Below are 16,628 nucleotides of genomic sequence, written 5' to 3'. Positions count from 1 at the left end.
GTACCTTCTTTAAAGAAACTAGCAGTGCCATGAGTCAGGAAAAATAAAACTGAAATGTAATGTCAAGTTCTGGCAAAACATCCATAACCTAAAAGGAAGCAAAGGGAATTGGATCAAGTCAGCCTTTTATATTCCAAAAAAGTTTTCCAAAACTCATCAGATAACTACTTTCTATTTGGACTTGTGAATAATAATTTCTAATAATTTAACTTCCAGGTGATTATTTTTCCCCTTCAGCATAAGGAAAAATTTTTCTCTCTCTTAAATAGAAATGGTACAGACGTAAAATAATTGCATATAGTAAAAGTACATGTAGAGTAGTTCCCAACCTGACTGCAGTTTTGCACATTTATTTGATTTAGCAAGTAAATTTCTTTTTTAATTCATGTTTGGAACATCATTTATAGAACTGGAGATATGTGATCTGTGTGATAGTTTGGACATTGGTGTAAGCATTTATTTATGGAGGTTTTGCTATTTGAAATTTACTTTCAGTTTATTACATTATGAACAAATAAAATTACCACAGTATTTCTATACTTCCAGTTGTGGGGATGCTGTTGCATATGAGGAAGTGGGGGTGGTTCTTTGCAGTTTAATTTATTTTGCTATCTTGGCAGGTGTCCTTAATTTTACTCTCCAATTTATTTTGTGTTGTTGTGTCCTTTGGAACATGCATGTGTTTTGAATAGAAGATAATCTGTGTAATCTCTGCTGGGGAATTCCCCTTGTACTTTTGCTTTACAACCTTGTACAAATGTAATTAGCTGTGTTCAAGGAAAAAGCTGCATTCAAATTTGTTTATTCATTAGAAGCCAAGAGCAAGATAATCTGTTAAAACTTTATTTTAATGAAATACAACAGAATTGTGCATTACAGGGAATATGCTTTTATAAGACTACAAGGTTAAGATGCTCTGCTGGTCTGCTGAGCAAGATGCTGAAAAAGGTGAACAAATAAAACCTTTGTTTAGTGTGTTAAAGATTCTAGTGTTATTGGAAGGTTAAGCATGTATATGAATTATGCATTTGAAAAGGAGTGTCTATAAATAATTCCTAAAGAGAGGATTTGGATATGGTATAACTTTGGGTTATGAGAATGCTTGCATGCATTGCTAGGCAAAGAGATTAATATTTCATTTTGCTGTACCACCAAGCTATACTTTTAGACCATGATCTCGGTGGGGAGTGCATCAATATCTAGAATTTGTGATTTGTCCCACAGCAGCTTTTCATTTGTCTTTCTCATCTTTGTCATTTACTGTGAATTCAGTAAATTCATCTGTATTAATGAAGTCTGGCATCTTTAGGGTACCGCCTGATATTTTTGAGAGTTTACACTGATGGCTTTGAAGACATTAACTTGAAATGACTGGGGAGTAAAAAGTTGTCCTTTGACACCTCTGTGAGTTTTTAGAGTTTGAGTTCCTGTGGAATCTCATTATATCTGTGATAATTTTATGCCTAAAGCTGCATTTTTGAACCATTCTTGACTTACTAGTTTCTTACAAAAGAGATGCCTCCAAAGTCCAGTTACAAACTTGTTACAGCCTTAGTAAACTTAATTGGTTTTGTTTTATTCCTTGTCTGTAACGTGTTGGAGGCTGTGCACTTAAATGTTTCTATCGATGCCCTTTAGATGATTGGTAAATTCAGATGACACATCTGTTGTCACATCTGACATCAGTTCTTTTTATTATGTCTTCAGTATGTGAGACTTCATATTCTGAGTTCTATGTGGAGATGTACCTGCTGGTGGTCACGTGAGAAACATTTCCAGTTTGGTGACATTGAGAAGAGAGCGTCTATAATTCTGTTCAGTGAATATTGAATCTTGGTATCTTACCAAGGGCTTCTTTTAATACTGAAGTTCCACTGGGAGTTGGACTGTCCTTGTGGCAGCAAGCTAAAATACCATCTTGACCTGAAGATCTGTGTGATCTTGCAGATATGGTCCCATATGACGTATATAGTCAAGTAAGAGAGGGGTGGTGATGAATGCGGCCCATGTATGGTGTGGTAGCTCAGTCCCAGTCACAGAGCATGGACTAAACAAGTGTTTAAAAACAACACAATTTCCCAGCACTTACAGAGTGATCAAAACTTCAGGAGGCTGCAAGCGCCATTTCAAGCATCGGTCATGAGAAGAAAAATAAGAGCTACATAGACTGAAGTTTAGGAGAAATAAACAGAGTAGCCTGGATTTATATTGCATGTGGTATAATCCAAAAGTACATCAAAAACAGGGAGTGTCTTTCCTTGCTCCTCAGAATCACTTTTGACTGTCAATGTCCATGTGGGAGATAGATATATATAGTATATATGTAAATATATAAACTGCCATGTCTTGAGACAGCTTGAAGGGTGAATTTTTGACAGTGGTTTTGCCAGCTGATTTGGTGCAGTTGAGTGTTGGACTAGATTTAATCTAATAAAGGTTTCCCTCTCCCATGTTCTTGTTTATAATCTTCAAGAGGAGAATTGAGATCTTCAAGGAAGGTTAAGGTGAATAAACTAAAGGGTGTAACAACCTTAAGAACTTGTCAATCCCCCTATATACAAGCTCTTATTCAAAAGGGTCTCTTTGGGTTTTGGGTGCATACTTGCAGCAGGTGATGTTATCCCTTTTGGCTCTTTCACAGCCACCTTGTCAAGTAAAAAAAAGTCATCACAGACAAGCATGCACGTGACTTTCCATCAATCCACTGCAAATCCAGAGGCTTGGTTAAAGCTGCCCACATAGTTGGGATTTACAGAGACTCCAAACTTGACTGAGAGGCAGGTGTGCTTCATTGGTGTGGGTGAGTGTAATAACCTTGAAAAGACAACTTCAGGTGATAAAAGGCTTCTCAGTAGACTTCTCAGAACGCACACCGACATAAGGATTTAATGTGTTTCTAATTTTAGCATGTGGACTTGATTTTTTTTAGCTGATTGGTATTTAATTCTTGAATATGTCTTCTGAGAGATGACCTAAATCTTTCCAGAATTATAAATAATAGCTGGAATGTTTTGATGTTTCAGGAAAGTTTTGAATACAGAAAAAACCAAAACAAAACATTTGTTCCAGCTGTGAATTCCTGAAAGTACAGTCTGTTGTAAGATACCAAATTAGGATACTCCTTTGACATTACAGAATCATAAATTACATTCAGTTTGAAGAAGTGTTTTGATTCTAAGAACATTAGTTACCTAAATATGTGTATTAGTTGGCTCGTTATACTTGCTGGTCTGTTTCAAAGTATTTCTATTGTCTTTGGGCACACTTGAATTGTGCAAGTTTAACTGGTTTTAATCTTTAGTTTGATAGTCCCTACAGATCTAGGAAGTAATTTTGCTTAATTTTATTATATGAGAAACTGGTAGCACTTATAATTAAGATTGCTTAATACTTTCCATTATGTGATTGTGTTTTTTGGTTTCTTGTAGCTGCCAGACTTTAGTTCTTCCAACTGGAATATTCTGTCTGCCTCAAGCTGTTCTTCTGGGGTTTCTTTAAACAACTTTGACAAAAATGCTTTTGTCATCTCTAAATGAAACTAGAAATGGAATGTGATTCTACTCAGATTAAAGTTTGTTTTTTCAAAGAGTACAGTTAAGGAACTCAAGAACCGTCCATATTTTTCCAGGCCTTGTTAAAATATTCACATCTAGTTTCTCCATCTGGAGTATTTGGAGTTCAGCTGCTCCATTCTCCAGAGCTGTGAGTGCTGAGCAGGCGTGCTCACGCACCCCCAGGTCCGGAAGAGCTGAGCGAGGTGTTTCACGTTGCTGGATTCTTCTGTGGCACCAGATAGTAGAATGGGAAGCAGTGTCTGTTCAGCTACCTCCCACCTGATAAATGCTTAACTTACATTCTTCAAATGTGGTTCTCTTATATGAGACCCTGAATGTTTTCAGAAAAATTCTCATGCTGGTTATGTGTTCCTTAGTGATACATAGTTTATATTTGACTAAAAATTGCAACCCCACCTCCTTTTAGCAGCACTGCCTTTGCTGCAGTTAATTTACCAGTGTTTGCACTTTTAAGCCAACCACTATGGCTTATGACATCCTTAGGTTGAATTTCTGCTGTGAATTGCAGCTGCTGCAATTTCCAGGGCCTCAGCTTTCTGGATTAAAGGATTAAAAGGGGAGCTTGCACCTATTTAGAGCAGCTGAGGAGCAGTAAGTCCAACTACATGAAGTAAAGATTGAACTGAAATTTAATAAGAGCCAGGCTGAAGACAAACAGAAAACCAATTCTTTGGAAGTTTCCTGCACAGAGAAAGAGGGTTCCTGCCGTGTAAGGCCAGTTGGTGCAGGCCAGAACAACTAATGGTGGTGGGGTATGTGGGTTTCTTAATGAAAGTCAGCGTTAGCTTAATCACTTTGCTACCCCCTCCTGGCCACTTAACTTCTCCACTCTTGAACTCCTTCTCTGACATATTAGAATAGCACTTTGTCAATTTGTGATCCTTGAGGAAGATCAGCCTCCCTTTTTATTGCTTCCTTCTTTTGTTGCAAGATAATTCTGTACTACTGCTCTTGGTTGAAATGAATCAGTGGTTTGTTTATCTTGGCATTTCCAGTCTAATGAGTATAGCACAGGTTTTAGTGATTTTTACTTTATTTTAAAGTCAAAAGTGATGATTACAGTTCCAAGATTTCAGTTTATAAATAGCCAAATTAGTAACTTTTTGCTTGGTTGTTCCCTCTCTGTCTCTAGTTTAAAATATTGAATCAGTGTTGTAGTTACAATATGTGAATTAAAAATACTGTGGGCATAGCTGATCCTCATCTCCACTTGTTTGTGCTTCTGCACTGCTCCAGTGTTATCTTACTGTCTTGCTTTCCAGCAGGGCAGCCTGTGCATGCTGAACATACCTCTGCTCAGTATTGTATTTCATCTTTTTTATTCCATGTGCAGTAAGGCCAATGAAGAAGCTTTAAAAGACATGGGTGGCATGTGCCCAGGGGTCAGGGACCGGGGCAGTGCTCCATCACCCTCGCCTCAGGCTAGCCAGTCACGCCTCCCCACCCCCCCAGGAGCTGGTACAGCAGCATCAGTTCCGGCATGAGGTGCAGCCATTAATACAATGCTTGGCTTCTTTATTTGTTCTTGTTCCTTGCCAAGAAATCCTACTAGAACAATTAAGGCACAAAGCAGAGAGGGTTTAGCAAATCATGAACAGTTTTTAATTTGCCTCATTAAGCTGCTGTTAACTACTTAAAGCCATCTGCTTAAAAATAATTAGCACATCTTAAGTTGGCACTAGAGAGCCGGTAGACCTTCAATAGACAAGGCTTCATTATTAATGTTATCTATAGGGGGCTGTCAGTTGTTGTGGGAAACATGCTATTGCTCACTGAGCCAAACTTTCCCTGTAAACAAAAGGAAGTGGCACATGTTGGTAACTAGCAGTCCGTCCACTGCCGTTCATGTGGAAATTAGCTAGCTGTGGAGGAAGTATATTACTGATATTAGGTAGGTCTGGGGATGACAAATGAGGATGAGCTGTGGGAATGCATAGTATCTCTGTAATCTACAACCATCCCCAAAAATTAGTCCTGAATAGAAAGAAAAGCCAGATCCATCTCAGCGCCTCACCTGTCACTGAGGAGGGGGAGTCTTGTTGCCTGTGCCTTGAAGAGCTGTTTGCAGTAAAAAACAGTTTATTTGTCCCCCCAGATTTGTAAAGAAACAGTTTCACTTACAGAAAACAAATCACCCGAGCTCTGCAGACCCTCCCTCCTCTCTGGGGCTGAGATCCAGTGGCATTTCAGCGAGACTGTGTGCGCCCTGTCTGACCTCCTGCCTGTGCTGTGGTTTAGTGCTGTCCTGCTTCTTGTCTGGGAGACTGTCAGCAGTGAGCTCATGGGTTGCTGATAGCAATAAGATCATTTGGAATGAAACTATCTTTAGGAATATTAGATAATGATGGTGTGAGGTTTTAAAAGGAGGTCCCCCTCTCAGTCTGTGGGAAAGAGGTAGATCTGATGTTCGGCATATTAGCTGAGGCACAATATATTACTAAGTGCAGTTATTTTATCAATGCATTAAAAAATCATTAAAGTATTGCTGCGAGATTGATTGATTTGTTGTTCATTGAGGGTTTTTTTGTTTACAGTTGAGTGCTCTTTATTAAGAAGAAAAATACCAGTATTTAACAGGATGAAGATCCTTTGTAGTAGCTGAGCAAAAATGTTGCTATGAACTTGAAATATCATTGTCTTTCTATTAAGGTTTTATTTGTCTCTTTTTGGGAAGAAGAATCCTTGCAAACAGACTAACTGCGCAGGTTTGCACACAATATGCTTTCAAGTGTGACAAACCAGAAAAAAATACAGGGTTTCTTGTAATTGCTTTTGGTTGCAAAAGTTGAAGGTATTCTTTCCAACTGCAGTTACTATGTCTTTCAGTTTGAAAAGAATTCCAAAGCAATTCTTGACTGGAATCCTTTTATGTTTGCCCAGTCATCTGGGCCTATATTTAAAAAAATGCAGAATGAAGAAATTACCCACACTTGTGTTGATTTGAAGGAATGAATGTTCTAAAAATATATACCTTGAACAGAACATGTGGCTTCAGCCACATTTGTTGTGATATCATACTTCTGTTCTTTTTGCTATATTTGTCTTAGTCTGGAATGAATTGTACTCCAGGACTTCATTGTAAAACAGCTCTTCAAAATAAAAACTTTTACGTGACAAAGGGCTAACTAAATTATTCTTGTAGATCAAATATGTGAAAGAACAAACCCATTTTAAAATTTTCAAAATGCTTGTACTTAATGCTTATCTTCTCAGTTGTTTACTGAGGAGTACTCAGTGTCAAGATGCTATTGTAAGCTCAGTTATTCAAATCACAAGTTATTCCTTTTTAGTACTCTGCATTGACACAGAAGGTTAGGGCCAGTGTGAAAACGTCAGTAAATTTTATGTGGAAAACATTTTTCTGAGCAAAACATGGAGTTGAGCTGACTTAAATCCTTGAATCCATCTGAGCTATAGCTCAAAGAGCAGGAGAAAGTGATAAACCACCATGGACCTTCTGATGAGTTTGGATAGGGAGGTTTGCTTTTTGGAGAGAATGATATGCGATGACCCAATTCTACAGTCTTCACCAGTTACACATTTGCTAAGGAATCTTGGAAAATATTTCTTTAGCATTTCTGCTCTAGGTGAGAGCAAATTGTCAAAGACCCACAATCTGTCACAAGCTGTGTTTTGAGTAATTTCTCCTTATAGTTCTTATAAAATGCAGCAAATTCTGTTCTAGCAGACACTAGCAGAAAAGCTGAAGAAGACCTTGCCAGGGTGCAGTTAATGCAGCTGCAGAAGCTAGAAAACTCACCGTGTTTAAACCTCAGTTCAGCTTCTGCATTGGCCTCCTTTTCACTTCCATCCCCTTTTGGCTATTTTAGTGGATGGGGAGGGGACAGGACATAAAGACAGCTGCATCTTGATGCGGCCAGCTCCCCTGAAATACCATCATATGTTCCCACTAGAAATATTTCAGATGTCCTTCTGCTGCTGCTGAAGAGAAGGAACAGGATCCGTTTGCCTTTTTTGACAGGTCTTCCCTCTGGTCCAGCTGTGAAAGGCATCAGCTGGGGAGTGGAGTAGCCCACTGCTGAATGAGAGAGGAGCCTTGAAAACTCTGGGCTGGTCAGAGCTGGAGTGAGGTATGCATAAAAGGAGCAAGGAAAATGCTGCTGCTGGGAATTGGAAGGCCCTTGAAAGGCCTTAGTATCTTACCATGTGCTTGTCTGCTTCTGAATGGGAGGAGGATCTGAATCTGAGAGGCTTGAGCAGCCCTGTTCTCTGCACGAAGAAGGTGCAAAAAAGGCTCTCTAGGGGATGGCTCTGACTTCTGTGTCCCCCAATGCTTCTGGTTCCTGTGTTCCCTATACTCTTGGCTAAGATGAGAAACAATGTGAAGGAGAAGAGCTGCTGACAAAAGAGAATGACAGTTCTCAAATGACTGCCTGGAGAAGTAGTCATGAAATGGGACAGGTTGCTGGTAATTGACTTTTGAAAGACACCTGGAATATGGATTTCTCTGTTTAGGAAATGAACCTTTTCCACCCATCTTCCTGCTCTTTCCTGTCCCAGTCCCAGCTGGAGCTACTACAAGAACACTGCTGAGAGTTCAACAGCCTGTCCTTGTTGGGCCCTGAGTGCATCTGTCAAGGAAATCTGGCTGATGATCCATTACTCAAATGACAGAGCTCAGCTGGGGACAAGGCAGCAGCTTAAGAGAAGTAGTTTTAAACTGTCTCTTGTGAAGTCAGTCCCTGAGCCGTGCTGGCATGAGTTGTAGCTTTGGAGTCTTGGGATAGTTTGTGGTTTTTAATTTTTTTTCCTGAAAACCACAGACCTTTGTTTCTTGTGTCTACTTAAGAATTGTAAATCGAAGGAGTAATTTCCAGCCATTGCATTTGTGTAAGAAAGTGTCTCATGACCTGAATGTCCTCTTACAGCTCAGGGTGAGAAAGCTTATGAAAACTCATAATCACTGAGTAACTGGGTGTGAAAAGGCAGTCGAGGAAGATCTGAGGTGTAAGTGAAGGGCATGAATTAATTTGCTTCAAATTCACAACTTGAAACTAAATGGGAAAGCTACAGGCTCTATACTTGCTCCTTCCTTTGTTTAGAAATCCATTTTTAAGTAGCAGAGGAGCCAAGAGGCAGCTAGAAGAGTTAGGATAGCATCTACCAGCTCTAACCTCCTACTCACATCTTCAGAGACAAGCAGACATGCTGTGGTAGGGTGGTGCTTCGGAGGAAAAAAGAACAGAAGGAGAGCTCAACCTCTCTTTTGCACCCTTATCCCAGAAAAACTGTGAATAATACCACTTTTTGAGGTATTTTGTAAAAGGAAGCGTCATATCTTTTCTTCACCCAGTGAAAGGGTACTTGCATGACTCAACCAGCCATGCTTAGGGCACTGAATTTCTGGCATTGTGACAATATTGGTGTTAAACATTTCCCTCGCCTAGCTTCAGGAGTCTAAGACTGCTGTGGTGCTACTGTTTTGAGAGCTGTAACATTAGGAAAGAGAAGGTTATGTGTTTTCTGGTTGGAGTCACTTATTAAATCTCACAGAGTGCTGCTTTTTGAATGAAGGGTGTACTGAGTGAGTGCTTACCCTGGTTGGAGCAGGAGCTGCAAGGCTGCCAGACCATCAGTAGGCTTTTTGTGGGGAAGTATGATAGTTCAGCCAAAGAGAAGCATACATAGTTCTCAAGTGGTCTGTCAGCACAGAATAGCAGTGACACTATTTATGAAAGGCAACCTCTGCAAGGGAAAAAAATAAAAGAAGAAAAGGGGACAGAAAAGAAATCTGTGTGTTAGGAGGTTCAGTTTATGTGCTGGTGGATTCTAATAGTGAAGCAGTCTTACCCTGTGGCACATGGCACAGCTCTGCATAGCTGCTCAGGCGCAGCAGTGGAACAGAGCAGGGCTTGTGTTGTACACTGCAAAGGCAGCTTGCTTCCCTTCGGACTAAAATAATTTCAATAAGAACATTTAGTTTATGGAATTTGTTAGTCTGTTGAGTAACTACCCTGTAAGAAATAAAAATCTGCTGAAAAGATTGGATTCTGTGTAGTTCATGGATGACAGTTTGTAGCCAGCCACATGACTTGGTTACATCCTGGATACAGAGGTCTTAGGAGGTTTTCTACGTGCTTTTTTCACATACACCTTAAAAAAACCAAGAACTAAACCCGCCAAACCCTAGCAGCAAAACAATTAGGTTCTTTGGGATGAAGTAAACAGAGGTTAAAGTACATTTTGGATGTGGGGGATAGCCTGCGCAGAATGGTGAATAGAGAACACATACAGAAGGTTCTATGCCTGTGATGTAAGTTTGGAGGGGAAGGAGTGCAGTGCAGCTTTCTAAACAGGCTAAAATGTTTATAATTCTACAGCAGTAGGCCTTAAAAAACATAAGTTTATGTTTTGAATAAATCTAAGGTGCTATTACATAACAACTTCAACCCTTTTTTTTTTGTTGTTTTCTTCCCTCTTTCCCTTCTACAGATCACACATCCGTGGGCGGGCTGGGAGACAGTTTTTATGAATATTTATTGAAAGCCTGGCTTATGTCAGACAAGATGGACACGGAGGCAAGGAAAATGTACGACGATGCAATTGAGGTGATTATAATTCATTGAGTTTTCCAATACAGTGGAACCATCTTTAATGATTTTAAGGAAATGAAATTAAATTTTAAAAAGAAACCTAGGCAGAAAAACCACCACCAACCCCAGGACTTGTTTTGATTATGTAAGTTTTAAGAAATCAAGTGATGAATAATACTAGCTTTCACTTTGAGTAGTTTAAAAAGTATTATTGTGGAATACATGTGATGCGGATTATTGTGCTAAAAATAATCAGCTTGTCCCAAATGGTACAATGTAAAAGCCCAAGCTCTAATTTATTAGAAGGAGATCTAGCAACCTTGAGATATATGCAGAACAACCAAGTCACTTTTTTTCCAGTGTTGAGAATTCATCATTCTAGGACCTGAAGTCTGAAATTGTTTTCTTCTTTGCATTATTTTCTAAGGTATTTACGTGTTATATTCCATATTTACCTTGTAAAATGTAGTTCATATCTGTTCCTGTTTCTATGGTTCTTCTATGGTATGGTCTTACTCCCTGTCACAAACAAAGAAGTGCTTGCCTGAGCAGGGCAGTACTGCAGGATGGTTCAGTGGGATTTGGGGGGTGGTGGCATTTCTCTGGTGGCTCTGAGCTTTTTGCTGCTCAGCTCTTACTTTCCCAGTTTCCCCATCTTCTCATAGTGATGCCCACTGTGCCACCATTCCTGTGCTACAGTTTAGACACATAAAGAGTGAGTGAGCTGTGGTACCAGCAGCAGCAGGGACTGTGTAGCCTTGTCCCAGTGCTGATGTGTGGTTGGTGCCTGATGTGTTCCAGACTCTGTGCATGCCCTGTGGCTTTCAACATAAGTTTTTACAGCTTAGTTTTAGTGAGGTCGGTCTTCTAAAGCAAAACACCTATTCTTAGAATTCCCAAAATTCACATTTTACAAGATATATAGCAAAAGTTCTAGTACAAAATTGCTTTGAAGCTGTAATATGTCTTATTCCTGACCTGAATTTGATTACATTTGACTTCCAGCTGCTTTGGCTTTTTCCTTCTCTACATTGTTTTAAAGGGTTATCTGCACCATATAGGTGGTTACTATCAAATGTGCAATAGACATTCTCTCCTGAAGTAAAAGTGCTTTTTTTTTCCTGGTCTCACAAGATAAAACAGATTTTGAATTATTTCTTAAGCTTTTTTCTATGTATTTTCCAGTATCTTCAGTATGGAGACAGCAATGTAATGGTTCTTCTAATGTGATTCTTCTTCTAACTGATTCCTTCTTGGTTTTATCCTCTTCATCCAGCCAGAAGCTCTGCTTGTACTCTTAACCTTTGCCTCATACCATCATCCACTTTCCAATTGCTTTATTCTGAAGCTGGTTATAATCTTTTAGATTTACTGCTTTCTTACCACTGTGATTTACATTCCCGATTCCTCAGTGTTTGACCTTACACTTATCTCTATTGCGACACATTGTTCAGGAAAACCCGTTTTGTCACCTGCTCTCAGTGATTTTACAGAACTGACTTTATCATTATCTATAGTTACATCAATTTTTCTGTCATCTGCAATTTTTTTTCTCGTGTTTTTCTTGGAGATCATTGTTAGAAATACTGCCTGGTGTTGAATAAAGTATCTATGCAGAATCTTCATGGGACAAGGGGTTTTTTTACTTTTTAAAAAATCTTCTTTATTTTTACCTGTTCTAGCAAGCCAGCTTTAATCCGCTTCATATGTGCTGCCTTGAATTTGTTTAGAACTAATATTTTGTAAAATGCCAAGAAATTCTTGAAATCCCTAATATTTCTAGTATCAGCATACACATATTGATCATTTATTTTTGAAACCACATCATTCATTTTATTATTATTGTTTTATTAACTTTTAAAACTACTGATAAAGCATTGGCTGTTTCCCAGTCCTTTTGAACTTCCTTAGCTTTCCAGGGTTTGTTAAATTCTACATTACTAGTTCAGAACATTACTTGTGTATTTTTAATAGGTTAAAATACAGTTTATGGCCTCCTGTGGGTTTAAAGATGTTTAGCAGTTGATATCAATTGTGGTTACTGTGGAAATATTTTACTCTGATTCTTAAAATGTGAACACTTCAAAATTAGAGGAAATAAACTCTCCTGTTCATCCTCTTCACTGTAAACTATCTCGCAAACATTTTGTATGGGCACATCTCTGAATGGAGACAGAGCAAGGCAAATTTGGGACAAGATGAAAACACTCTGTGGATAGGAGGGAGGAAAAGCCAAGCTGCTCCTGCTTCATGTGTGGTATGTCCTGCAGTCCAAGTATCAGAGGGTTCCTTCTGCTTTTTCTCAGCTAAACCCACCCTGTACATTTGAGTCTGCATGAACTGTACTGATTTATGTGCTGTGGAACATGCTCTGTTTCAGGGTTTGTGTCTTTCCCAGCTCCTACTTGACGCTGAAAGACATAGGCAAAGAGTCATTAAGTAGGATTCACTTTGCATAACTGCAATTCGAATTTTTATTTAATTTTTTTAAGAGGCCATTCCCTTACCATTGTTTTGTTCTTGCCTATAATATAGGTCTTCCTCCACAGCTAACACTTTTATTCTTTGTTTTTCAAAATGTGGAGCAGAAGCTCTTTGCATCATTTGTGCAAGCAGAAGGGGAAAGGTGTAGCATGCATTCCTCCCACTCACAGCGCAGAAGTGTTCTCAGAACCCACCAGTCTAAAAAAATATCCCTGTCCATCCACACTTCACTCCCTTATCTTATTACTGCAGTGTGAGTGGAAGATGGACAACATAACCTCACTCCTAAGTCTTGCAGTAGACAGTGATATCTCATTCCTTGGAGCTATCACGGGGAAGAAAAATGCAGCATCTGTTCTTCAGATGTCATGGGTTCCGATCCATGGCATATGAAGTCTTATCCAGGTCACCACATACTTCCTAACATGAATACAAACAATTTGTGTATCTATAACCCCTCTGTATATAACATGGGTGCAATCTTCCACTGTAAAGAACACTTCATTGCTATGTCCTAGTATGGAAATTCACAGCTGTGATAAAAGCTGAAATTGTGAAACCTGTTGGTAATTTTTTGTGGTGATAAAAATTGAGAATGGGCATCTTAACTTTGCTTTTAACATCATCATGTGGACCTTCCAGTTAGTCTGGTTTCAAGTGCCTTTTTTTCCTTCTCACATCAGCTGGAGGATAGGTAAGCTTCTTTTTGATCTGCTGCCTTGAGTAGCCTAATCTGTTAGGCTCATAAATTTGATCCTCACTCTTTCTTACTGCACAGCATTAGGTAGCTAAAAGAAGGATTCAGCTGTGTGCTCGACTGTCACAACATAGCAAATACTGCTGCAAGACGGCTCAGAAAATGCTGTTTTTTGTAGTCATGAAAAGCACATGAACTTCAGGGAACATTCGGGTTTTGAGTAGAATCACAGAGTATCTTGAATAGCAAGGGACCCTCAGGAATCATTGAGTCCAGCTCCTAGCCCTGCACAGAGCACCTCAAGAGTCACACCATGTGCCTGAGAGTGTTGTCAAAGCACTTCCTGAATTCTGTCAGGCTTGGTGCTGTGACCACCGCCCTGGAGAGCCTGTTCCAGTGCCCAACCACCCTCTGGATGAAGAACCTTTCCTTACTATCCAACCTAAACCTCCTCTGACACAACTTCAGGCCATTCCCATGGCTACTGTCACTGTCTCAAGAGTGAAGAGATCAGTGCCTTTCTCTCTACTGCCCCTCGTGAGGTTGTTGAAGGCTGCAATGAGGTCTCCCCTCAGTCTCTTCTCTAGGCTGAACAAACCAAGTGACCTCACCCACCGCTGTTGTTCAGGCATTGCTCAGACTAAGGAAGCTCCTTCCATTAGTTAATCTCTTAGTGTGAACTAAATCTTCTCTTTGGTAGTTGGGCTATAACATCCACTCTGGTATGTGTATACTCCTTGTAGTCCAGCTGGATGTCATTGCTTTGCAGTTCCTGTTGGAGTGCTCTGTGGCCTCAGCCATCCAGCCCAGGATACAAATGCCACACCTATCCCAACCTACACCCCGGGCAGTGCTCCCAGCAATGCCCAGTTGTCCCTTGTTAATTACCTTGTAAATATCAATTGCCATTTTTCTGCAGTTGGCAGGCAGCAGATTGTTGAACGATAAAGTATTTTGAGAGAGTTGCATTTATATTCTTGAGATGCTTTCTTTGTGACTCTCAGAACCTAACCTACTTATTAAGTAGCTGAAAGAACTTGATTTTCAGATTTCAAAAACTACCCCTTCTACCAGGTGGTTATTTTCAAGTTCAGAAGATGTGTTTTCTGCTCAGAGGAGGAGCATGTTGCACCTAGACCATGCTCTTCAGTCAAACCATGAAAGCAAATCTGGAGTAGAAGTGTAGCTCATGGAGAAGTATATAAATTTGGCCTTTGTTGGCTATCCTGGTGCTAATCACAGCAATAATTTTGTCCCACTGGAAATGCTTCTGCAACCATTTGCTCCTCAACAGTTATGAAATAATGGGAAGATACAATTCAAAAGCAAGTGTCACTTAGCATTTGGAAAAAAATGCTTTCCTCTAGGAAATAAATAATCCATATGCTTTAGTGCCTTCCTACTTAGTCTTCATAGTTAAAGTGGATTTCCTTCAAAGAGGGCTCAACTTTTATGTACCATATGGTCAAGAAACATCAGTTTTGTCACAGTCTAGAATAATGGAATCAACAGAGTTACTGCTCCAGATCTTGATATCCTTTCCAGTGGCAGTTTTCAGCAGATCCAGTACTTCCTGTACCTGCACTTTCAGCCCAAATGAGGCCTGCACAGTTAACCACATCGGGCTCCTTAGCAGCAGAAGGCAGTTGTCAATGCCAATTTGCAGGATGGTTAGACAGCCACCCTGGCAGCTGTCAGAGACTTACTGGTTTCTGCTCTGTCAGTTATTTCTGCCTTCTTCTATCTGGATCCTACCATGAGCACAAACCTCAGATCTATCAGTGGTATTAGTGAAGGAATAAACCCAACAGGAGTGCAGACCAGCACTTCTCTTTCATTACTTTCTCACTGTCTAATGCTAGACACAGTAAATACTGCAGTAGTTGGTGGGAATTATGATCCTCTCTGAAAGAGGCTTAAGCAAAGGCTGTTCCATCTAGTTTGCAAACTTTGGGAAGTCAGGTCAGCTATTCTTCTAAGAGAAGGATACCATTTTTAAGTCACAAGCAACAACATATATTGGTACAAATGTGCAAAAAGAAAGCAGCAGTTGCCTCATGTATAAAATAAAGGGGGTTTTTTTGTGAACAGCTGTTCTAACACCCATCATTTGAGAATGTGCAATCAGAAAGCTGCTATGGAGAAGCTAGAAGGTGGCTGGAGCATCCCTGTCACTTCCTAGTAAAGACTGACTGAGGGTACAGGTTTGCATTGCTGCTGACCAAAAGTTTCCAACACGGATGTGTTTTCTGAGTACTCAGAGAGTGCACAGAGCAACAAGTAGGTACTTCACAGAGTTAGCAGTTAGACAAATACTGCTTGAGCCATAAAATAAGTGTGGAATTCTCAAGTAAAAGTGCAGTGTTGTATCTGTTGTGATTTTCCTATGTTAGATGTCATTAGCATTTTTAGCAGTTAGGATATTTTTTTGTGCTTTGAAATGATATTCTGTTCCTGTAGTGCTCAGAAGTAAATTTGAAAAAAGAAAACTATTTTTGTCTTGAAAGCCAGACTTTGCTCAATAAAGGAATGTTAATAAGTAAAACTTGCATGTAAAACAGCATTTGAAAGTTCTCTTAATCTCTTTCTAGGCCATAGAAAAACATCTCATCAGAAAGTCCAATGGAGGACTGACCTTCATAGGGGAGTGGAAGAACGGGCATCTTGAAAGAAAGATGGGCCATTTGACCTGTTTTGCAGGTGGAATGTTTGCCCTTGGAGCAGATGGTTCCAGAGATGATAAAGCTGGACATTATTTGCAGCTCGGAGCTGAAATTGCACATACATGTCATGAGTCGTATGACAGGACAAGTAAGACCTATTGTTAATCTAATTAATCCAATAGTTGGAATGCAGCAACTGTTGTAATTATTGTTAGGATTTGTTATGGACCTTGTCTAACACACACTGGTTTTATACCAGTATAATTTTTAACATCTGTGTATTTACTTCTGCTCTACATCATGGTGAGTAAATATAAATCCAGATTTTATGGTTCCTTCATGCATGTTTGTCCTCAGTTTTGGATCAGTCAGCTAAGATGGATGGTGAGGAAGGAATTTGTGTGAACTTTTGTCCTCACAGATACATAGGAAAGTTTTTACTTTCATATATAATGTTCTTACAGTTAAGTAGAGGGAAAATTGTAAATAGACTTTTTACTGGTTTTAGTAATAGTGCATTCTGAGTAAGTACAATTAAACAAGGCAGGAGGAAGACTACTGTGCAGACTGTGAGAAGGCCAAAGGCCTGGCTAGCGAGGAGGCAGCGTCAGACTTCATTGTTGGGCTGGAAGCTTCTAAGGTCAGTCTTTTGGAC

The 16,628-nt window shown here is 39.6% G+C and overlaps 1 protein-coding gene across 1 annotated transcript in view; it reads left to right on the top strand.

Moving 5' to 3' along the window:
- Positions 1-16,628, top strand: part of MAN1A2 (mannosidase alpha class 1A member 2) — a 134,185-nt gene that overhangs the window by 96,648 nt on the left and 20,909 nt on the right. Inside the window, exons 9-10 of the mRNA XM_038135629.1 lie at positions 10,029-10,144; positions 15,902-16,121. Of these exons, the coding sequence (XP_037991557.1) occupies positions 10,029-10,144; positions 15,902-16,121 (336 nt within the window). The remainder of the gene's footprint in view (positions 1-10,028; positions 10,145-15,901; positions 16,122-16,628) is intronic.

The sequence above is a fragment of the Motacilla alba genome, chromosome 1 (genome assembly GCF_015832195.1).
Source record: "Motacilla alba alba isolate MOTALB_02 chromosome 1, Motacilla_alba_V1.0_pri, whole genome shotgun sequence".
NCBI lineage: Eukaryota > Metazoa > Chordata > Aves > Passeriformes > Motacillidae > Motacilla > Motacilla alba.
Note: the sequence above shows the minus strand (reverse complement) of the source record. Positions and strands in the feature narration are given on the sequence as shown.